The 25,542-nt window shown below is 33.9% G+C and overlaps 2 protein-coding genes across 3 annotated transcripts in view; both read right to left on the reverse strand.

Annotated features, from left to right (window-relative positions):
- The window catches only part of Alpha-man-ia (alpha-Mannosidase class I a), a 466,863-nt gene that overhangs the window by 117,667 nt on the left and 323,654 nt on the right, over positions 1-25,542 (reverse strand). The window lies entirely within an intron of this gene.
- The window catches only part of LOC145936700 (uncharacterized), a 42,808-nt gene continuing 21,868 nt past the window's right edge, over positions 4,603-25,542 (reverse strand). For both annotated transcript variants that reach the window (XM_083039152.1, XM_083039154.1), the window contains 2 exons: positions 5,626-5,754; positions 4,603-5,014 (listed from right to left, as the gene is read on the reverse strand). In XM_083039152.1, the coding sequence (XP_082895278.1) occupies positions 4,748-5,014; positions 5,626-5,754 (396 nt within the window). In that variant the 3' untranslated portion in view covers positions 4,603-4,747. The remainder of the gene's footprint in view (positions 5,015-5,625; positions 5,755-25,542) is intronic.

Consider the following 25,542-nt stretch of genomic DNA (forward strand, 5'->3'; position numbering starts at 1 on the left):
TAAAACGCGAGTAGTGAGATCTACGACGTATTTCTGCGATTAAATATGTAATTATGTACGAAAGTTATTCATGCGGATGTCGGCATGACACAAGACTGACTGTTGTTGAGAGAGTAGATGATGAAAATTTATGCGACGATTACTTTACTATATATGCGGAGGATATAGAGTATACGCGAGCTTTTATCATAAACTATAATAAATTGTTATGTTCAAATTATAATAAATTCATCATCGTCGGAAATATTACTGATATATTCTTATTACACAATTTGCTATACATTTTCATCTCTATCAAATATATTCGTCGCAAATAAGTATCCCCGGCGCGCAAAGACGCTGTTGCATAATTGAAACCAAGTACACCGTGGAAAGAAATATAAATGCATATTCATGCAACGTGTTGCGTGCACTTCGAATAGCATAGTCAGAGTAGCAAAAATCACTACGCGAAAATTTTACTCATTTCGAGCGCATACACGGGTCAGCTTCGTATACGATGTGAGCAACGAGTTTAAATACAGACAGCCCGAGATATGCACATATACATGCCCGTTTCCGGAAAGGTGACGGCAAGACAAAGATACGAAGATTGTGTGAATGAAAGAGAAAGAGAGAGAAGGACAAAGGGAAACGAGGCGAAATAAGATGACAGAGGACCTCGAAATCTACGGCGTCGGCTCGTAAACTTCCAACGGGGTTTAGTATAATTATAGCTTTGTTTATTATTGTTAGGCGAGCCGCGCATTGTACAAGAGCTCTCAAACTAGCGCGAATTAATCTCTGCTAAGTAGAACCGATGGAACCGACATTCCCATTTCTCTTCTCCCGCGCCGTTTTGCGAAATTCGCGGATGAAAGGTCGTTTCAGAAGAGATCTCGCCACCCATCGCTTTCTCGCCTCTTCTCTCCCTTCCCTACCCTCCTACTTCCTCATCCTGCTTCGCGGACTCCGATGCTTCTATCATTGTCCTATTCTGCCTCCCTTAACTAGCATCTTTCATTAAAGGAAGCCGCCACCATTGTGCCCAACTTGTATGATTGGATAGACAATGCGACTTCGTCGGAGATTCCCGCGGCTGCCGTTCACGCCGTGTGCTCTCCCACGAAATTTCCGGATTTCTATAAACGCTAATCTGCGCGAGGAAGGAAATATGTATATTCTACAGACGTTATCGTAACGAAGCATCTGAAGCTGTGGAATCAGTGAAAGGAAACGCTATTGATGACTTGCATCGAACAATGACTATGCGATGTAATTGAAAATCTATAGATATACATATATAGCATATCTTCGGAAGTTTATCAATTCATAAAGGAGAAAGAGAAATCGAAAATATCCGAAATTATTTTCAACTTTTAAAAAATAACGAAAGATATAATTTATAAGATATGGTTTAAAAAGAAGCTTGATAAAATCGTAAAACTAATATATAAGTTTCTGAAAAATGTTCTTTCTTTATAAGCTTAAAATTCTATACATTTTTTTCAAACTTGATACTTTATCAGAATCTGACAGAAATTTATACATTCATATTATATCTGTTCATAATTGTGTTTACAAAAATGATTAAAATTTGTAGACATAAAAATTTAAGAAAAAAAAAAGAAAAGAAAAATATAAGCAATAAAAATGAAAATGATTAAAGTTCGAAAGTGTCGACAAAAACTCATTTTATTTAATTTCTTACGATATGCTGTGATCACTATTATTCGTTTTAATTAAAATATCTCATGATCAATGAAAGCGGCGACTATTTCAAATTTAGGAAAATGAAAATTTAATACACGCAATTAAACGAAACCAAGAAACGTGGGAGCAAAAAAATAGCGCTTAAAACGTCGGATATGTGACATGATCATGCCTGCCGCATTAGCTCGACTAAAAACAATTAGCTTGATAGTCGCCCACATTTCTCCGTTTGAAATTATTCAAGAACCGCGATGTAGCAATTTCCCTTGTTTTGTCTGAAATTATCGATCATAACGTCGTTGACGAGGCAATGAGTTTAATGCAATCATATTTTTCATCAATTATAAAAGAAAGAAAACACAAAGCGATTACAATAAATATCAACTGTAAAATCAATTGATTTAGATAAAAATATTGACTTGTTCAAATTGATTTTACGTTAATTACATTTTTTAATTTCTTTGTTTTATTCCAATAACTAGCATATTGTTATTTTCATTATTAAAATGTGTCTTAAAATGTTTTTATGGAAAAAATATTTTTAAAAGAGTAGTTGAATAAATATCTCTCTAATAAGAATTTAATTTCAAAGTTTGAGTACACATACATACCACAATACAATTTTCCAAACTTTAAACATAATTCAATCTACTGCTCTCATCATCATATAATTAAATAGAAATAAATGTTAAATGAAAATATTTCCACTCTCTTTCTCTCTCTCTCTAAAAAGTCTTTAACTTACTTTCAAATTATGTGTCATTAAAAAATTTTTTTATATTGTTACGTAAGAAATATTAACTTGAAGTATGATGATTAAAAAATTATTGCTTTTGCTCGTAAATTGTAATCATTGTCCCTGGCGATTTTCTTCGCACAATTAATTTTTTCTTATGTTTGCACGACCGTTTATTAAGGCGCGAGAAGCACAGGATTAAAGACATATCGTAAAGTGCAGTACGAACGCTTAATTGAAATCTATTCTGAGCGTACAGCGTAAGTTATGTCAGTCCACTGCTAAATTGCTTCGTTTGGAATGAACACCTTCGGACAATGTATAATCCATAGATAACTTGTAGTCGAGAATTATCAAATGATAAGTCAGTTACCTCTATCCTTATATATATATATATATATATATATATATATATATATATAATATTATAATTACAAATGTATGTCATAGTTACCCAATTATTTTCTTTAATCTTTTAGGCTTAATATTCTAGCATTCCGCAACAAAATTATCTAAAGTGTTATTTAATATAAAACTTATTGATATTATTTATTTTATTAATGGTATTATATTTGTTTTTATCTTTAAATGAATATCGCGGTATTTGTTAATAATTATAATGACGTTACTTTTCCTCAGTCGAAATACTGACTTATTAAAAGTCGATTTAATAAAAGAAAATGTTTTATTTCTATTTTAGCCCCTTTCTTCTTTATATTCCTCTTCTTTCCAAAGTAAATTATCAATAACAATATAAACGCAATTAGAATATCTTTTTCCGAGAGAAAATAACTTCTTTTAATAGAAGCAAGAGAAAATATTTAATTTTTTATCTCCTTTATTCTTACATTATTAAAAACATATTATAAATGAAATTATCATTTAACATTTTTTCTTTTTTTCAGATCTAAAAATATCTATCCTGTAATGATGGATACGATTAAATTAACTCGCGCATCGAAGTACAATCAAACTTTTCCTTCGATGATCATTTGCTTGTCTTGTCATAGACAAGAGTCGATATTTTAAATTGAAATGGTTGCATTGAATCAATTTATTGTTAGGTACTAATACTAGGTATGTCATAAAACATAACATCCGCGAGCTGGCCAACCTAGTTTGACACTTCACCAAACGGTTATCTGCTATTCACATGTTTTTTTGCAGCTGTCAGTTGTCCGGAAGTTAATTGATTGAGTTTCGTTTGTTCATTTCTGAAGCAAACTCATTGTCAGTACGTCGCGATTAATTAATTTCGCTGCCGAGGATTGAAATTTCATGGGCATGGAAAATATTTGTTTTCTTGTATTATTAATACATTTTCTATTTCGCTACATTAACAAAATTAATTTTCTTTCTTGTAAATATTAATTTGTAATATTTCGTAAATAGTAAATATATAATTTTTTAATGTTAAGAACTTCAGGAATATATTCCTAATTTTTTAAGCAGAATTTTAAACAGATTAGCTAAAACCAATATTAAAAGCTAATTACAAAACTCTCCGAGATCTAATTTATATTATGAATTTTTAAACAATTTATTCGAATACTTATTCTTTTTGATTCCAATTTAACCTCATGAAAAATTAAAGACAGTCTCATTTAAAGAAATTTCGTTTTATTAATTCATGCTCGTCGTCTTGACTGATTTTCTCTTATTTTCTTTTTATATATGCCTCGCTATAATCCAAACGCGAATATTGATGTGACAGGACGAACAAAGGATCCATCGGTTTTCCCTACGATCCTCTTTAATTTCCGCTTTTCTATGACGCTGCAGTGATGAACGACGACGCGGCAGCGGTAAAAACCGCGTTGGACAAAATGAGTTTTCGGAAAGTCTGTGTAAGTCCGAATATGCGTTTCAAATGCAGGAAATTAGGTATTTCACCTTAAACTGTATTTTTCAACCCAGACAAAGCGCGAAATGTTTTGAATCATATTTCGAACTTTATATAACTTACGAAAAGACAAAAAATATATCTATATAATTCTAATTAAAAAAATAAATAAATATATCTAATAAATATACATCTAAAACTAAGTAATTGTATTTAAGCACTTACCTAATTCCTTTGCGCTTAATTCGAACTTAACCTTCTTAAATCCCAACATGCAGAAAACAAAAACCCAGTGCAATCTTACCTCTTTAACTTTTTCACGGCGCTGATTGGTTACGTCATCCAGAGGTGGACTCGGAGGTCTAATAGCGTAAGCGCCAGGAACAGATGCGACCGGCGGTCCGACCGCCGAAGGCTCGAATTGTTTATGCTTGATATCTAAACGCCGATCTTTATCCTTATCCCGGTCTTCGACCTCAGGCTCGTTCTGCCCGGGAACCACATTGTCTTGCACCCAAGCCGGATTCGACTGCTCGTTGCGTTCTTCCGGCGCGACGCCCCGGTCGACGACACTCGCGAGATCGCGTCGCGTTACGATCGTGCCGGTCAAAAGAAGGATCAGGATCACTGACAGCAGTCCGCTGATCGCTAATCTTTGCATGAGCCTCATGTCGTCCAGACACTTGCCGCAGCTTGACCAGCCGCCTGGGGTCTCGGACTGGATTGCGCTCGTATTGGCAGAGCTACGAGGAGAATGTAAAAGATCCTTTGTCAAGTTGATCAACGATCATTCTCGCAGCGGCTTCATTAACGGCAATCAACGAAAACTAATATGAAACGCGTGAGTAATTATCATTTCTCAATCGAACCGAGTAATAGTTTTAGAATCGTGATTCATTTAACAATACTTATGTACAATGTTTTTTGATTTGATAAAAGAAAATTTTAAAATCATCTCAAAACAAAATTATACAATCATCTCCAAATAATTAGATTATATCGAGATTGCAAAGAGATACATTTTTTCACTATGTTGTATGGATATTTTCATACTATGTGATGCATAACAAATAAAATTTAACAAAATTAAAGTACAATTAAAATAATACAATTTGTAACAATTAAATATTTATATTTTTCCAGCCTATTCTTATCTCTTTAAATGATTAAGAAATACAATTAATTAATTCCTGCGTTAATCGATCGGTCTCTTTAATTCTCTTTATTTCTTCGCGTCGTTGAATCATTTAATTTTTCGATTAAACGCAAAAATTTAATCGATACCTATCGGAAATGATAAATAAATATGAATCATATTCACGGCTGAATCATATTCACATCTCATGATACTTACTTGTGAATAACCTGTTGTACGTAATTCGAGCACAACAGCGAATATGCGCAATTTTTGTTCCAAGTTTTTACGATACGTGTGCCTTTTCGAATTGTTGAACATCCGATTAGATCTCGCGATTATCAGCAACTGCGAAGAAAAAGCATCGACTGTGTTACCTAACGCTAACTAAACGAACATCTTGAACGAATAAGTAAGATGATTCGAACGATCAACGATCGTCTGCAGTCAATCATTATGTTTTAAAATCGCCTGAAACTATCGCCGGCAAAAGTTCGTTGATTCGGTACGCGAGGCTGATCCATCTAACCACCGAAGGTAATTTTTTGAGGACGATTACATCAAAGCGTCGCAAAAAAATATTAAAAGCGATACGTATGTCGAGAGTGCTGCGAGGGGCGGCGAGCGGTATCGTCGATCGCGAAAAGGGGAAGCGAGCGAAGGCACGAAGAGAGGTGAGAATCAAAGAAGGCGAGATAGTTTGAAGATTCCAAAGTCTCTGCCGAAATGTGATCGCTGCATTTTTTATCGAGCTCGGGGCATCGCGAACGGTTCCTCCCTGCATCAAGAGCCTGCGTGCATTTTACCGCCCGGTCGCTGCAGGCGTTACACCTGCAGATTTCGATTTTCTTTTCCTTTTGGCCACGCAACGTACCCCTCGGCCTAAGATCCATTGATTTCATTCGTTATTCATTTCCCATCCGATGGAATGAAAAATTTTCAAAACGTTAAGTATTACGAATTTCAGTTTCAAGAGCGATATTCCCTCCCAATCGTTGATGAATATAATTGAGACTTATTCATGATTTTTCTTTCATTAAAGCAAGAGTGATATTTTATTATTGCAAAATGTTTATAAAAAGTAAAAAAAATTTACTCGTTGATTTTAACGATATTGTATACGCAACTGTTTATTTAGAATATTTCAAAAGATTTTTGATGTATACATATACAAATGTATATATAAAATTTGTTCTTTTTATATTTAGTTATTGAAATGGATATTAAAACATACATTTGAAATTATACTCTTGCTTTAATATATAGTTGCAATATTAACAAAAATTGTACCGCAATGATTTTATTAAGTATTTTTAGCAATGTTTTTAAACGTCCTATTAGAAAATAAACCTTATAATAGTATTAATGTGTTTGTCATGTGTTTGTAATGAGGCTAGTTACTTATTTGTCGAAATTAATGTGTATAGAATAAGACGAGTCCAGTTCACTTCAGTACTGAAACAACAAGTTAGGGAGCGTGAATTCTACAAAATATTGCGTGTTAAATTATTCACAAAGACACAAGTTTGTAATTCGGTAACTGTCGATATTGCAAAATATCGAGGTCGAAAGTTTGAGATATCGAAGTTCAGGTAGTACGCATTTCAGCGTTGATTCAACTCGATCGTAAGCGATGGACGAGATAGAAATAGAAAGCAAAAGGGGAAGGAAAGAACAGGAAAAAAGATGCAGAAGACGAGAAGGGGAGAGAGAGAAAAAGCGAGACGCAATAAAAAAAAAAAAAAAAAAAAAGACAAGAGCGTGTGATGGCGAAGACGAGAAAGAAAGAATGGAAGGGGAAGATAAATCGTCGAAGCTGCACTCGGTGGCCAATAAATTGCGCGGCACAACCCCGAGGTTACCAAGATTGCTACGTGTCACATTCTTGCGGAAAATTGGACCGATGGAAGTATCTTAAAGCCAGACAAATATGCGCAATGGACACGTACGCGAACACGTCAGACCACCCACCCATTTGTGAAAAGGTATAACAAAAATAATGGATATTTGTGTGTGCGATCATTCTTTCGATCTTTAGTAAATACAATATAACCGAGTTTCTGTTTCTTCGCTCTTTCATCTTCTTATCACGTGTTTGAAACAGCATAAGACAGTTACTTTCCTATTAATCATTGATATTACATGTCAGAACCGAATACAATATGTCATATACTGGAATGTAGAATTGTTTTATGAAATAATGTGTACGAAGGCTACGTCCATTCTCTTGTGTTTTCTAGCTCATTAAAAAATTTAACTTTTAAGCTTAAAACAAGGTGAAATGAAACAATAATGTAATTTTGGTAACATAAATTACTTAGATTACAAAGAGGAAACTATTATAATTATTATTTACTCTCTCTTTCTCAGTAATTTGTTATAGTAATCGAGTTAAATATAATTGCTATTTTGTGCAACAAATTGCTTATAATAATGTAAAGGTTAACTAGTAACAATCTTTTATTCGTGCGTATACTACGCGAAGTGATAAATACAAAATATATACATATATGTATATAGAAAATGAAATTTTAGTTAGATAGACTGAATCTTTAATCCTGAGACCGTTTCTCAAAATAATAATAAAAGCACATACACACATACACAGTGTTTTTTTTCACTCTTTTATTTATTTAATTCAATTTTAAGTTAATGAGAAATTTTAATGGCATATTAAAAAAAAAAAAAAAAAAGAGAGAGAGAGAGAGAAAACTTCAAAATTCTATCTTTGTTATGTTTTTAAAAATCATGCTTTTTAATATTCAGATTAAATTTCGTTCTAATTAATGTTCCTTTGCACATTACTTCCTACTCATACATTTTGCGGATAAAACGTAATCGCCCCTCGAGACAGGAGCTGCCTCCTTGGGATGCAGAGAATCGTCCTTTTGATCTTATTATTCCCGAAGGATAAGCGGTCGTCGATCGTAAAGGTCGTATCTGCCGGCACATCGAGTTCAATGCGGCACGCACGGAGATCCGGCCACGGCGAAGAAGCGGAGGAGAATTGGACGTTACCGGAGAGGAAGATGGAGAGAAGGAAAGAAGCAAGAGAGCGAAAGGAAGAGCGATGAGACATTGAAAGGTTAGCACATAGGGTGGTTCAACCAATCTTCCACTTCGCGTCCGAGGTTTTACGAAGGGGGTAACAAATAGAGGAGGCACAGTGGTACGGGGGAACGGAACAGGAAGAGGGGAAGAGGGAAGGATGGAGGAAAGGACGATAGCCGTGGAGATGGCGGGAGTACCCCAGAAGTTTACGAGAGGACCGGTGCATGAACACGTCAATGTGCAGCCCGGGGGCGTACCGGTGGTTACCGTCCCGAACGTCCGGCACGTGTGTGAATTCGTGTGTATACATACATGTACGTGCGAGCGCGATATATATACACGAAGAGAGGCGGCGCGAGGTCCTTGGAATCTGCCCAAGTCGAGTGTCAGGACATACTGTACCTTACTCTGAATACCCGGCATTAAAGCCAACTATAACGCTCTTTGGATCTCGATTATCGGCGATCCCACCTCTGAGGGTGGAAGATATATGACTTTGGTATACGGAATGCCGTTAAATAGTGTGCGGTATTTAAGCATCTATAAGATGCAAATTAATATATTTAACGAGTGTATTATCTATTCCGTAAATAAGTATTTTTAAACTTGATTTTATCGCTTTAGCACTTCTGTGCTAAATCTTTTATTAAAGTTTTTAAATTAACAAAATTGTAATCTTATACATCGAGATTATTTAATAATTGCAGGTAACTCAATATAACAGAGATTTAATATATTTTTAAAAAAGTTAAAGCATTGTGTGTGTGTCGTGATTTTCATCTATTGATCTTTCAGTACAATATAATAATAATTCATTCGATTAAGAGCCAACAATTTATAAAAACATTTTTATCATTATCTGAAAAAACATCAATGCAGTTATATAATGATAATTTTATATATTATAATAAATATATTATGATATTATTATAAATATATATAATAATAATTTCATCTCTCAAAATCAGAACAGACACAATAATTGTATATGTTGTCTAATTTTTCATCACGTGTATATATATTTAAAAAGAGATATTTTTTTTAACTAAAAAATTAGTCAATTTCAAGAAGTCAATTTGCGCTGTAATTAGATCGACATCGTCAATTTTTCTTGCAAGAAACAAGCCATTATTGGTTTATCTCGTGCTTCGTAGATTGCAGTTGCACAAAAAGCTAGGTTTTTTTTTAACTTTTGTTATAATACCTCCTTGAGAGTACATTGTTCGCGTGACGTTTGGTCCTAGCATTTGTTCCCGAGACGTACTTCGTAATTTACTCAGTGCGTTTGCATGTTTTATAGACGTTATATAAAACGTCGGAAATATATATATGGCGCCTCAAATATTTAAAGTTCGCTAGGGAATACGAGGCGAGACCTTCTCACTCCCTATCCGGCTGCGTTTGAAATTTCCACAGTCAATCTCTCTTTGCACCCTTCTCACCCCTTCATACCCCGCCACGCCTCGCCGCGCCTCTTTCTAGAAACCTGCCGCGCCTCTCTCCAGAAACCCGCCACGCCGTGCAAGTCTGCAGAAGCTCCGATGGAAGTTTGCTTTCGTAAGCGAACGTACCGCTTCTCTAACTAAAGCGCAAACGGAAACAGCTGAGAGGGGGTGAAGGGGAAAGGAGAGAGAGAGAGAAATAGAGAGTCCAGCCGGTGGTTCTCCAGCGGAATCGACGGTGCATACTAGCGAATCGTACCTAAACTCCGAGGTTTGATTCCGCCCTCTCCGACGATGCAGCCTGAGACTTTGGGCCCGAAGGTATGTCTACTTAGTTTGCCAACTCATTACCCAATTATCGTTATAAGATCAGAAACCGGTCTGACTTCGTATTAAAGGCGGATCGCGGAGTAGTCGGGTGGAAATCTAAAGCGATGCTAATTGCGCCCTTCCAAATCGAGAGGTCTCTCTTCTCGTTAGATACGCCAAGTGGATATTTAAAAATAAAGTTTCGGTAAAAGAGAGCTCTTATTTCCATCGCTATTTCGCATTAGGATCGTCGATCGCGTGATCGGAGAACACGATAGCGGAGAGCGGCTGCCGAGAGATAATCGGGAAAAAAAAATCAATTTCGTATGAGTATTCGCGAATAATGATTATTAATTAAGTCGATCGTAAGCACGTTGGTTGAATTTTTATAGCGTTACACAACACGCAACGACGATTAAACCCGAGATGAATGCGAGATTCTAATTAATGATCCTTGTCAAAAGTCACTAACAGTAGTATTACACATTTATACCTGTATACACATTTATATCCGTAAATAGATAGATAAATAGATACAGATGTTTGTGTGTATATGTGTGTGTTTGAGCGCGTACATGGAAAGCCGGGCGACCGAAGACAATGCGGGCAACGTGTTAATCCCAGGATACCGCGTGTTTATCGTAGTTCGTCCGAGCGTCTCGAGGTTGTGGGTGGATGTCCTACGGTTCCTTCGTAATTCTGAGATATCGCTGAGGGGTCACCGCCCGCTCCTGCAGCTTTGTCGGTGACCCCTCAGCGGTCCGACCAAAGTCACCGACATCCGGGTGTAGCTAACTTACGTCACGCGATTAAGTCAAGGACTACTTATACATCGTGCACTCAGCAACCCCGCGAGACATATATCTACAATTCCAAGCTATGGAAATTTATATATGTATATATGTACGGGAGAGAGAGAGAGAGAGAGAATCCGCATATATTACATCGCATCGATTCGAAAATAATTCGACATATTTGAGATACTCCGCTAGTACGCGCATACTTTAACAATCACATTGTATTAATATCTCATTATCGGGGCTGCAGCGATTTCGATTAAATGCCGTTGTTCTGATTGACGTTAATATCGTTAGTGACAGTTTATGTGGTTATTACATCGTACAATATTAAATTCGTATAGAAATTACGCAAACAGCACGCGTCGCTAATTAGCTTACAATTTCCATTGCGAGTACGAGTATCGAATTTTTAACGAAATAATCATGATAACGACTCGAATCGAATATTATCGGTAATCAAGCTTCGATTAATTATTACTGCACCCCACCGAGATTTCTGTGCCAAGATAATACCAACACTGTATTTTGACAAAGATCAAATAATAGTAGTAAAACGTACAATCATGTTCTCTAATGTAAATGTATTTTATTCTTAATTATTCTCTCTATGTTCTGTTTTCAGATAAATTAAGCTTATATTAAAATTGAATATATTAGTATTTTAATGTCTATATAATTGGCGAAAAAAAAACTTTCAATAAAATAAAAGTTAATTTCATCGCGATCTAACATATAAAATAGGTATTTAACGATAAGTAATTAACAAGGTGTCTTGCCGACGTGAGGTCGTTAACTCGTAAAATTAGTCGACAATACGGCGCGAGACGCATGTTATCTTGGGTGGCTTCTGTGCCTTATGTATGGTTTCCCTCGGAAGCGGATTTATCTCGAGTCAAATAGAATGCCGTGTCGGTTGTTTCACCAAGTAATAATCTTCGTTGACCGAGGCGTTTAAAATTCTCATCAAGTTTTTGACTTCATATCGTGACTATTGCATAAATATCTTCCGCGATGCAAATTATATTTAACAGCAAAGTAAAAAATATCAATATATACACTGGAGGAATTTTCTCTTAGAATTTACCCTGAAAATCATGGTAATCGTGGGACAATGTGGTATAAAAAGAATTTTATGAGAATTTCTCGGATTAATATTTATCACAATAAAATTGATAATATCTATCACAATAAAATATAAAACACATTTGATTAATTTTACTAAACTGCATAGTAAAATTGATCACACAAACATATTTTACATTTTATTGTAATAAATATTAATATTTTTATTATGATAAATATTAATCAGATAAATTCTCATAAAATTCTTTCTATACCATATTGTCCCACGATTACCATGATTTTCAGGGTAAATTCTAAGAGAAAATTTTCTCTGTGTAATATTTATTTAATATATTATATAATAAAATATATATAATATATAATATATATAATTAATATATAAATATTTATATAATAAGATATTTAAATAACATATATAATATTTATATAATGCATCATATAATGAAGCTATTCACATGATATAAGATTCGATTCCATTTTATTAATGCCGAATGAATTCAAATTAGTCGAATATATGCATGAATTGTGAATATTGTATTAATGCAAAAAATAAGCGTAAAATTTGACGTAATTTTATTTTAAAGTCCGACTCTCTCGCACAATAACAACAGCAAAAAATTCGAGTATTATGTCTCGCGCAATTACTGAGTGTACGATATAAAAAGCTAGCGGAACATGTCTCCCAGTATTACTACATATTCGAGATCAGCGACGCGTCACATGAACGTTACACAGCATGAGTAAAGCGAATCGTTGGACATACATTATTCAATCATGATGCGATCGGGGAGGGGAAGTTGCGCCAATGACATTGGGAAACGAGTCGAGAATCAAATTTAATTTCATCCGTAACGGAAGGGAAAGAACTCGAAGCCCGAGATACATACATGTGCAGCGGAATTGCCTGATTGAAAAAGTCCGTTATGTCAAGGGACAACCGTTCGTTCGGGGCTTGTTCGATTATTTCAGTCAGATTTTAGTCATTGCAACTGCGAATGGCAGCTGAAAGAGTTACTTTGTGGAGAATCCGAAATCACATTGTGACTCTATCAGGACAAAGACAATTGTGTGACACGCAAGACAATTTTTTTATCTTTGTTCTTTCAAATACATATATACGAAAGAATTATTTTCGAATTAGTTTCTTTTTACGATTAAAATATTATTTTTTGCAATCCTCAACTGCACTTTTTATAGATATTTTATAATGTTCTTAGAGTATTCAAAGTTTCGACATTCGAAAAAATATTCAAGATTTTTTGCAGATTTGGAAGATATAAATATAAAAAAGTGTGTCTATAGTTTTGTTTTATTAAAAAAAAGAAAAGAAAAGAAAAAAGAGATATTATATATATATGTATATAAGTATAATGGAATAAATATAATTATAATGACAAGTTTTACAATATATGTGGCTGTGTTTGTACTACAATTTAAAAATCACAGTTATTCCAAAAACAATCAGTGAAGAGATTCAATGATACCTTAAAATGAATACTAGAATAATGATAGTATACATATAACATCAATGAGAACATGCCTTTCAGAAAAGAACATGATTTTAGATTTAGCTTCGTCATTGACACATAGTCTACGGTGGCCGAGCCGAATCATTCAACCTGTTGACAATGCTCTATAACTCTATATTCTATATAAAAACGAACGATTTTAACTCGAAATTTCGAGCAAGAACTCGGTGAATTAATTCGACGCGCCAAGTAAAATGGATATATTACGCGAATCTTTTTATTTGTAGCTCTCCGAGCGCTCAAATACATACTTCTTTCGGAGATTTATTCCAGAGATTTATTTATATCTCTCTCGATTGAATTATTCTCATTGAACTTTTTGAATGCGGCTATTCAATTAGTCATTGTTCAGACTTGCGAAGCGCACGGAAGACTGAAAACGATTGGCGAAGCATCGCGAATGCACGCGACGAATTTAAATTTGGCACAGGTCGTTCGCCTGTCTTTCCTCACGTTGCACGACTGCAAGAGATCATCCAACCTGTTGGTTCGAGATACGCTAGAGACACCGACCCCTTGCTCAAACTTTCGAGCTTGATGAAATAAAAGAAGATTCGATACGTCAGCTTATGCCTATTATTATTAAATTCACGTTTTTCATAGTGATTTATAGATATTGACTAATTGAATCAATATATAATTAAAAAATGTATCGATTTCTTCAAATGCTTATTAGAGATTTACTGAGAAGATTGTTAGAAAACATATAGATAAAAATTAACACGCGAATCAATTGTGGTCATTTGAAATGAATAAAACAGCGAGAAATTGCAGCAACGTAATTGCAATTTTATACTTTGATGAATATCTGAATAACTTCTCGATCCAATCGAAATTTTAATAAGAAAACAATCATTTTTTTTCAACTATAACTCGCAGCGTTAAATCAATTGGGAAACGGGTGTGTCTGATATTTTTGTTGAAAATCATTAAACAGGAGTCGTGGCTGGCAATTGCAGTTGGAGCGTCGCCAAGACACGATGCTTTGCACTTCTGGACAATGGAGATTCGTGAGCAATTGTGTTGAAGTTAGATATTCAGACTTAAATCCGTTCAACTAAATCAATAGATCGCTGCCGAATATTCGATTAGTGTAAGGGTCAAATTTGACTAAAATTTTTATAAAGAATTTAATTATAAATCTATGAAATTCTTTATAAAGATTTATGATCAAATATTATCTACTTTTATTTCTTCAAAATGAAAAGAAAATAACTTGTAACATCTTATCTATTCATAATTATAAAATATCATAGATACTTTCAAATTATATTATAAAACACATAATAAATATTTTTTGGCAGTTATAGCTATCACAGATTTAATATATTTTTTAAAATATTATATATTTGTTGTAAACATTAATTTTATAAATATTATTTAATTATTTGTTATTTATTATTAATTAATTTATTATTAATTAATAAAAAGAAGAATAAGATTATTCTATTTTGGCGTCTTTCAATTTATCATAAATTATTTGTATATTGGCGAATCACGTTTCACATTACATTGCTTGAAGAAACTTACTCAATCGTTTAATTAAAATTAGTCTTAATACTCCAATAATAATGAATAATAATGTTATAAATATCACGTCTCGTACGCACGAATCAAATCAAACCTTTTAATTCGCCAGAAATCTCAACTAAAATGTAGAGGTCCATTCGCGGATTTACGTTTCAGAGATGTACTCACTTCCGCATGGCTGGGTCACTGTCGCGTCGTTATTAAAACAGTTCCGAGCACTTAATCACACCGAGTACGAGACTCGCAATACGAAATAACACGACCTTTTTCCAGCCGCAATTTCTCGTGACTCTACACTTATGACTTTCGAACGTGCTCACCATTTTTGCAGTATTACCTACTATTTACAGATACACTTTTACAACAACATATTTCTAATCGACATATAATGCATAATGTACTTTTATATAAAGATCACCAGATTTTAATGACGATCTCATAATAATTTTAAGTAATTTAGCAAACTTTCTGATTATATACTAAATGCATAATGAGATAAATAACCTTGTGTGTTAATTAATTATATTTTTTTCATTAGAACTTAGTTTTCGCATGCTTATATTTATTTCGGTTATATTCATTGGGAGAGAAATCGCACGTACACAATCGATACGTTAAAATATTCGTAATATCTTTTTTTTCGCAGAACGAGACAAGGCTATTTCTATACAAAGTGCGGGGTGTCATTCTTCATCGACGTTTCCCGAAACAAGAATAAAATGATAGAAAATGTATTTCAGTACTGTCAGTTCAGTAATGTCGAAATACAAGACAAGCATAATGGACAGGTTGATGTTCATCCATGTCGGTGTCGTCGCATAAATAACGTTACAAGTGTCGACTACTCATAAATTCGAACTCACATGTCTCTTCGTCGACAGTCCTGTCATTTCATAAATTTTCCATTTTATTTACGATTTCCGTGCACGATTTCTCAGAAGATTGTCGACATTTTCAGCCTTTGTGAAAAAATATGCTCTGTTCGCATTGCACAATGATAAAAGAAAATTATGCTAAAACATAAATTATGCTATATAGAAACTATAATATGTGCGATAAATTATCTTTCGCTAATTGCTTGTGTGATTTAAAAATAATATTTGAAACATAATATAAGTAAAAACTTTCGATCTAGGCAATTTAAAAAAAAAAAAACATGAATTATGTATAGGGTATTCATACAATCAATGTTTGAACAATAACAGAATTATTGTGTTTTCAAATGTTGCCATAATAAATCAAAACAGAATAATATTATTATAAATTTCTTACATAATTTATATTTTCTAGTTATTATTATTTGCTAGCTTATATCTTAAAATTCTTAAAAAATTCCAATTTGCTAAAATATTTTGCAGAAATGAAAAGATCAATCAAGGCTACAGAGAATTTGCGACGTAGAGGGATTAAACGATGACATGAGAGTATAAAGAAAAACTACAACGACTAATTAGACGAGTTCAAAGTCTCAAACTGACGAGAATTACAAGGAACTCATCGGATCACAGAAGCATCTCAAGAAGCTTTACATTTAATAAGAGAAGTTTCAAGATGGTAATATACGAATATAAGGCTTTTCGTATACTTATTCTTTTATAAATTATTATTAAATGAGTGATAATAAGAGAGAAAAAAAGAGAAAATAAACTATATATATCTTATTTTTAATTGTAGTTTTATAAGCTAAAGAATATTTTTAATTTATTTAATATTTTTAATTTTTTAGATTTAAAGATTTTATATTTTTGATAGAAAGATATCAGAATTCAACACATTTATCAAAATCTAAAAGTGTACGAAATAAAAAATAATTATCGGGTTTTTTCATCCAAATTATTTATACTACTGATACATTAAATCTTTATAAATTATTGAACTATAAAAAAAATCAAACACTATAATATAAAAAGATTCAGTAATATAAGAAAAATTGCCAATTTCCAAATCTTGAAATTTTAAGATATCGTAATCTATATTTTAGAAAATAATATATCATTAATAACAGTGACGAAAAAGATTACGATAAAACAAGATATTTTTATGCGATAGAATTGAAATAATAACGCCTAACTTTTTTTCGTTTATGTATAGTTCATAAACTCTAATAATAATTATTTTATATTATTTTAAATAAATCTTTATGTTTCAATAACATAAAATTTTCATCGCACAAATTATGTATATAATTATTTAAAAAATTCCTTAAAGCCAATTTTTCCAGCAATAAATATCCTTCAGTCATCTTAAAACTAAGATTTCGTTTCTCTCTTATTACATTCGCTACATTTTACATCACTTGCACGTTTAATCGTTCCATAATTAAAAAGATTCCGAAGAATGGTATACTCGCTTTAAAACACATTCCGCAAATTGCAGAGAGAGGGAAGAATTTTGCAAGTTTTAAATAAGCTACGCCCTCCCACCAACTTTCATCTACCCTTTGCCCATTCATATAACATTTAATAAGTCTGATTTAATTCAAGAATTTGGGGAGCGAGATTTTAAAGAGGTTTCCGTTAGCGACGACGCAGATGTTCGCATGAAGGCATTTTCATCGGAATCTCAAAGGCGCAAGGCACAAGGATCAAGAGCCTCGCGGTCACGCTTCAGGTGGTGCTTTCGAGACGCGTTTTCGAGACGATAAAGATTCACCGGAGATTACAAAAATTCCTGAGCGCGTACGAGTACATACAAATGATCGGCAGTACATCGAGTCCAGGAGCATTCTCGTCGTATCCTCCACATGCCGTGTCCGAGTGGCTCGAAGGGACACCGAAGGAGAACCGCGAAGCGCGTTCCTTATGCCCACAAGCTACCCACGGACACTCTTGCATCAGACGTGCTCTCTCTATGACCATGTCGACCTCGGTACCCTCTCCGATAATCGCTATCGCGGCGATTTATCTTGATCCGCGTGTGAAATAAAAAGAGGCCGAAGGAGCGAGGAGGAGAATGAAGGAAAAAGAATTTGCGGAACGGCTCGCGAGATCAATGAACCGGCGCGACGTAACGTCTCGACGACCATCGATTCGGCTCTCAGTTGAACGAAGCAATCGTGTGCTTTGTTTGTTTCAAATTAAATCAGTCGTATAAATAGATTGTTTTTTTTTTATGCAGCTTCTGTTTTCTCTTATTAATATTCTTTTAACACGGAAATTTCAATTTTGTTTGATTATATATTAGCCGTGTTTTTTTATAGTTATTGGAAGCTGTCAATAATGATAATAAGATCGTCTGTTACATTATTTTGCATTATCGTCTGCAATCGAATATTATCTGTTTAGTGTCAGCCAGATGCGTAAGTAGAAACGAACGATAATTTTTATGATAAAATTATGTGCATTATTAGTATAGCTAAGCAAAGTTAAAACGTACAATCTCTCTGTTAAAAAATGTAGCATTGAAACGTACAGTTCTCTCTACATATTAGAATCGTATACCATTTTTGCGCTTCATGAATAACTAGAAAAGAGAAGCTTATCTGACTGAAAAGAAGTACAGAATGAGGCTTGTTTTGATCGAAACGTAGAAGAGAAAGTAGGTCACAAATGATATGACAACATCCGATCTCATAAAGTCGATTATATCCAACAAATATTCCAACTAATATTCTCTAAGATTAAAGAGAAATTATTTGACGCAAAATGCAATGTAATAATGTCTCAATAAGTTTAAATAAGACTGTTTATGTCTCTAATTTCAAAAATTGTTCTAACAATAAGGCAAATTTTATCAAGCAATTGTGATAAACATCAAGTAAAAATATTATTTAAAAGATTAATACATATAATTAGATTTTATATGCATAATATAAAAAAGAGAGATTAATGTATGCATGGGATAGTATATACATATATCTGTTAACGTATGAAAAAATATTAATAACTTCATAAATATTTTACGATTCCTTCAATCAAATATATTTTATTTTATGAATATTGATCGATAGTGCAAATAAAAAAATAATAGTTTTTATGCATTTTTCGTTTTTTAAATAAAACAAAGTATTATAAAAGAATTTAATCATATATTACACTTAATGCACATTATATATTTTTTAAATATAATTATCTAATTTATCTTTAAATATGCATTAACCTTGTAATTCAACCTATAACAAAAATTTAATTATAATATTCTCAGCTATATATTTTTCAAGAGATTATATGTATATTAATACTTATCTAATTAAATAAATATCAGTATATCAAGAGGAAGTTATGCATACACACTGTTAGTTACAAGTTACTATTAATTAAAAGACGCTTTTGTGTACATTCACGGTCAGCTTTCAATGCAAGAGATAGCGGCGATATCCGCTCATATCCCAACGCTACAAATTATCTACAGTATTGCAGACCATATCGTATTACATATCCGACGTTTTACGAGCAAACTTGCGACTCCGAGTTTCTAGCAACACGCTGCTTCCATCACATAGTTGTGGTCACGATACGCGAATCGAACGCGGCTTGTATACGCGGGTCGTATGTGCGATGCACACGTTGCATACTTTGGAACTAGAATTCGTGAAACGTTTTCAAACTTCTCCAGCCATAAAATTTTCGGCGCGAATGTTTCATACATACTTTGCCACAATGCTACTATATTTTATACCTTTATCAAAAAGGAGCAGTGTTCTATCTTGAATAAAAGACTATCTCTTATACATATATGCGAATGCTAACATATCGAAAATTCATCGACAGAGATTAATTTATTAATATAAAAAAATAAATAAATACACGAATGTCATTAATAATTTTAATAAAAATATATACATATAAGCAACATAAATCTATTATAACTTTATTTTCTCTTTTCCTCTATCTCTCTCTCTTTCTCATATACGACTTTGATCTTATCTAAAATTTATATATGATAAATGTAAAATATATAGCGTACAAAAAATTATTTCAAGTCCAAAGTAAAATAAAGATTTAATTGATAAAGAATAAATATTGTTACTTTTATGTCACATAATAAATTTATTTATAATTCTTTAATTGTAATATATTTTTTTATTAAAAAAAATTTTTTTAATCACACACACACACATATACCATAAATTTCTTTAAAATTCGATGCCAATGCATATTTTATCGAATATAGGTAAGAATCTTGCACGCGTCAGAGATGGCCTGCTGTTATTATTATGTTTATTATTATGTTTTACTCGCGTTAATAATTCTAAAAAAATGACGTGCATCCGATAGTTCTGAAAAATGTGGCAATATTTTATCTAGTGCTCTTTGTTCGAATTGTACGTGCAATCACGTGCTCGCATAGCGCACGTCCACATATTCACGAAAAATCGATTGATACCATCGATCTCACCGTTGTCGTCTTAAATCGATATTACATGCTTCGATATTTGCGCCAAAAACATAACCATCGTGCTTACACAATTTCCTGCTAATATCACAAGCTAATGCGACTCTATAAAATTTAATTTCCAACGTAATATAAAAATAACTTGCGGTCAACATTTTTGCATTTTCCGATATCAGATTTTCGCATAATTCAATAATGCTTAACCGTTGTTATTATTATCTCAAGTCTCCGCATTATATAATAAATAATTTTCGGAGATTTTTCTATCAAAAAAAGCTCGGTATTAGTTTTTCATGCTGACGATTATCGGTTAACTCCGACAGTGATCTAAGTTGGCCTTTGTGGTATGGTGTGTCGAACGGATAGACGCGCGAGCGAGAGCCGTTCGTTATAAATACACCAGCAAAACATTGCCACATTAATCAGCCACGTTCTTCGTCGCCCATGAAAATGCTATAGACGTTTTGGTAGACCGCTCTGCCGGGCGTATTCACTAATAAATGTTTCACCCTGACACGTACACCAGCGACATTTTCTGCGGTTCCGGATGCAGTTGCATTGTACTGTAAGCGAAATGTCCGTCCAAGCTCATCACGCTTATTCCTTCGTTTGTCCATCCGCAGACGACTGCGCGCGCGTGCACACATACACATACACACACGCACAGAGGCAATCTCACTTCGTGATATTGAAGAATAAAAAGTTTCTGGGCTTCACAACGGGGCTGCATCTAACGCAGCCGCCGCCAAATCAATCAATCTGATCCGCGCTGGTACATCGACACTTTAAATTTGCAGTTTGATTGAATCTCTAAAGACTTTAGAAATAAAACTTTAAATCCTTGAGTATTTATTTAAAATGTGTGTCTATAAAATTATCCAATGTTTTTATATTGTGCTTTTTCATCTAATACGTAGATATTTTCTGGCACAAAGCCCCCACCCGTGCGACATTAACCCCCCAACATTTGAATAAATTAAATTTCTATACATCATTTAATTGTTTGCACATCTTTAAAAAATATAGTTATTTAAAATAAATTTGAAAAGAACTAACTTTACACTCTTATATTTTTTAAATTTAATTTTTAATTAAACGAATCAATAGATTTACATTTGCAATGTATTATAATATATATATTACATACATTATAAATATAAATATATATATATGTATATATGTATATATTATATATCATATACTCTATGCATCAAATAATGTATAGAGATTAATTAATTTTTGTGAATGTCGAGAGCTAACTCTATACGAGTCACAAAGTCAATGCAACACGTCGCTATATAGTTCGGCCAATTCCAAATATTCGTTAAACGAGGAAAATTTGTCGAGCTTTAGACTCCGTATTCTCGTCGCGTTTCGAGCCTCTATTTCACGCCAGTATTACAAACGCGCGGACCCAGTTCTCCCGGCAGGATACATAATCTGCAATTGTATTGTACAACGTACGCGCGTTTCCAGCTGTACAGCCATACGGATTAAATTAATTTAGTAACGTGCGACGTTGGAAACTGCGAACGCATCGACCACATCGCATGGGAATTCTGCAAGTTTTCGGGACTGCGTTTTCGTCGGCGCGGTCTCTCGCAGTTTCTTCCCTCTTTCCCAACCCTCCCCTTTTTTCTCTTTCTCTCTCATCCTCTCTATATTTAACCTTTCTTCCTCCTTTTCTTTCTACCTGTTCTTTATAACTACGCGACATGTTGTATGCAATTTCCCCTACCAAACGACACGTGGATTAAATTAATTTTCCGGCGGGCATCTCAGTTACTTGCTGAGCAAGAGCGGCGTTAATGCTAGCGTGGCAGGTGGTTGGGCAACACGATTTCCGTGTGGAAACTGTAACCAGAGCCGTGGTCTTAAAATTAAGAACCGGGATTAAAAAGTGAATCGTACCGAGCGCTCGGACGAAGTCGTAAGTCAGATCATATTTATGAGGCTCTTAAGTTTAAGTTTTCTTGATTAAACTTTTCTTTTATTACGAAAGGCAAGTATATTCATAAAATCAGTACTAGATATATCACGCGTTTTTATTGTTCTTTAAAGTATAAGAACTTGAGCAAACTTGCGTTAACTATTTTATTCGATAAATGTATATTTTAATGAATTTAATCTCTGACATATTTATAGCTTGTAAATTAGAATATCATAAAATAATACGATAATAATATGTGAGTTGAAATTTTGAAGCAATTTTATTAAATAATGAAATGTTAACTAATTTATCAACTAATGACCTTACTAATTAGTTTATGTGTTAATTCGTCAGATAAAATCATAATAGTAATATATGTTATATTACTTATTTAGAATTAAAACTAATATATAATATATATACTTTTGTAAATAACTGGTATGTGTTCGTTTTTTATAATATAATATATATTTTATAATATAATATTTTCAGAATAGAAAAATATCGAAAGTATTAATGTGCAAAATTAAATTTTGCATTACATCTCTCGTTTAAAAAATAATGCAATGCAAATTTCACTTTGCAGAAAAAAATTTCCTCACAATCATTCGTACTAATCAAAACCGATGGAATTCGCATGTTAAAATAAAGTAAAGATCTTTGGCGTTCGGTTCGCATATTAGTACGCTAATATATTCCCTTCTATTAGCGTAGCCGACCAAATTATTACCGGACATCGATCACAGAAATTTGACACTTATATGCACCGAAATCTCTCGCTAACATCACCATGGCTCTCAGCTCGAGAATGATCGATTGCCCTTTACCGTGATTGATCCGGAGCTACCGTGTAACCTCTGACGCAAGATGAAGGGTCGCACCCTTTCCTCGGAGCATAAAGGAACTTTACTTGCACGCAGTAATCGGAAAATCATGACTGACCAATCAGCTAAGATTGCGCGGATAATCAATCAAGGTCTTGTTGGTTTAAGGTCTTGTTAGCACTAACCGACTAATTATCCTTTCGGTAATCACGTAAAATGGTAACTTACACGGATAAATCACAAATAATATGTAGTAGATTTCCTTCTCTTTGCTTTTGATGTCATATCGTGATAAATAGAGTATACTCGTTATTCTATAATATTTTATAATCATTATTTAGATTTATCTTTTCTTTCTGATATTTAAATATAATCTAACTTTTTAAATAATTACGTTCAAATATAATTTTCTGTCATATTTTCATTTAAAAAATATTGTTATTTAAACAGCGTATCGACGGTGAAAAATAAAAAAAAAGTTTAGACGGATTTTAAATTTATCTCGAATGCGCAAAATTTTTATCTACACTAAAAACCTTCCGGGTATTACGTCGTCTTTGACTTACGATTACTAAAATCGGCAGGATCGATTAGATGACATATCGCTGTTAGTCGATAAAACACGATATAATTTCGTTACCACGGCCGAAGTAAATATAGTTATAATCAAGCGCCGCGTATCCTGAGACTTTTTAGAGATTGATAATAAACGCAAGTTTGGTGAAGAAAGGCTGACCGTGTGGATGAAAACGCCGTGAGGGAATCTGCGAGAGTTTTTCAAGATCGGTGTACGATACCGAGGGCGAAGGACCTATTTTTCAAGGCTTTTAATATCGCGAAGCATCGTCTCGCTCGTTGTTCAATAAACTCGAAGAAATTTCCATATAATTCTATGGACGTAATTATACGATCTCTTTATATCCGATACGCGCACGCTTCTTATAAGAGAATATTAAACTAATCTGTGAGTAAGCATGTAATACTTTTTTTCCTTAGTCACATCATACTTTTTTTTTACGATAACTTTTTTACGGTATTTAAACTCTTTTAAGTGTATGTTACATTAAGAAAGATTAAGATCATAAAAAAGTTCTGACAATCTCTCGGTTAGTCTCAAATATACATAAGCAATTAATTATAGTCTCTGTTAAATTTTTTTGTTCCCCGAGCCGTTGTGTCTCGATAGCCAGGTTTCGGTTCGCGCGTCCTTGGCACACGAGAGCGAACGGTGTTACTTAATAGGAGAGATCAAGGCTCTGCGGTCCCCTTAATTTGAATCAACGGCGGTCAAGTTGCGGACAGGCATCCAGTTTGCTCGCCAGACCTCAAGTAGTCAACCCCATCAAAGTGCACATACCAACACACGTTCTCTTAAACCTGTATCATGTAATCTGTGTGTCTCCGCATATGCATATCGATGCACCTTGCAGTTCAGTCGAGTAACGCGTTACTTCTGTTACGTCGGATATGTCGCGCGCGGGACATTTTCACGCAAACTTTGCCGACAGCTTTGCTTGTCCATTTATGCTGTTAATCGAGTTCTACGGTTACTCGCTTCTCATCGTTGAACTCGTCTTTCGTCTCACCTGTTACAACGAGCGCTTAAAGTACTTCAACTAGAGAGAACGGTCACCAGCGAAGCGAAGTGCTCTTAATAACCGCTCACCTTGAGGCTCAGAGGACTTAGGACTGTTTTTAGCGATGTAAAATGTCTCTAACATCCTAGCAGTTAACACTGGGCGGTTTCTGGTTACCGAAATATGCATAATGCATGAGAAGGATCTTTTTCGTTTCTCTTCGGATAAGTTATGAACCTTTGTTGTGGATTATCTCCAGTACAGTAGCCGGTGCAAGAAAATGACCTTCGTTAAATAATCACATAATACATACATTTTATATATAAAATATGTTGACAAATTTCGGATCGTTTTAAAGATTTACGAGAAAATCTATTTCAGTAAATTTTTTAATTATCAGTATGTAGATAATTACAGGAAGAGATATAACACGCGCACGCGACGCCGAACGTTTTTTAGACAAATGAATATTTAATGGAATTTTGCTCGACAAAATACAAAGCTAGACAACCACTCCGCCGTGCTTGCTTTTATTCAAGCCTCTCGTATTCGCTGTCCTTCCAGACACGCTCCTTTTCTTACTTACGACGCAAGCGCGGAATATTTCCATTTACCTTTTACTCTGGCAAACAAGGCGGGATCCTCGTGGCTGTTCAAACGAGATCTCCAATAGCCCGTGGAAATTGGGTAGACATTGGAAATGAATCGAAAGAGCAAATAACGCGGA

This window comes from Prenolepis imparis, unplaced genomic scaffold (genome assembly GCF_030444845.1).
Source record: "Prenolepis imparis isolate NDT839.2.m4 unplaced genomic scaffold, iyPreImpa1.0 SCAF_5, whole genome shotgun sequence".
Lineage (NCBI taxonomy): Eukaryota > Metazoa > Arthropoda > Insecta > Hymenoptera > Formicidae > Prenolepis > Prenolepis imparis.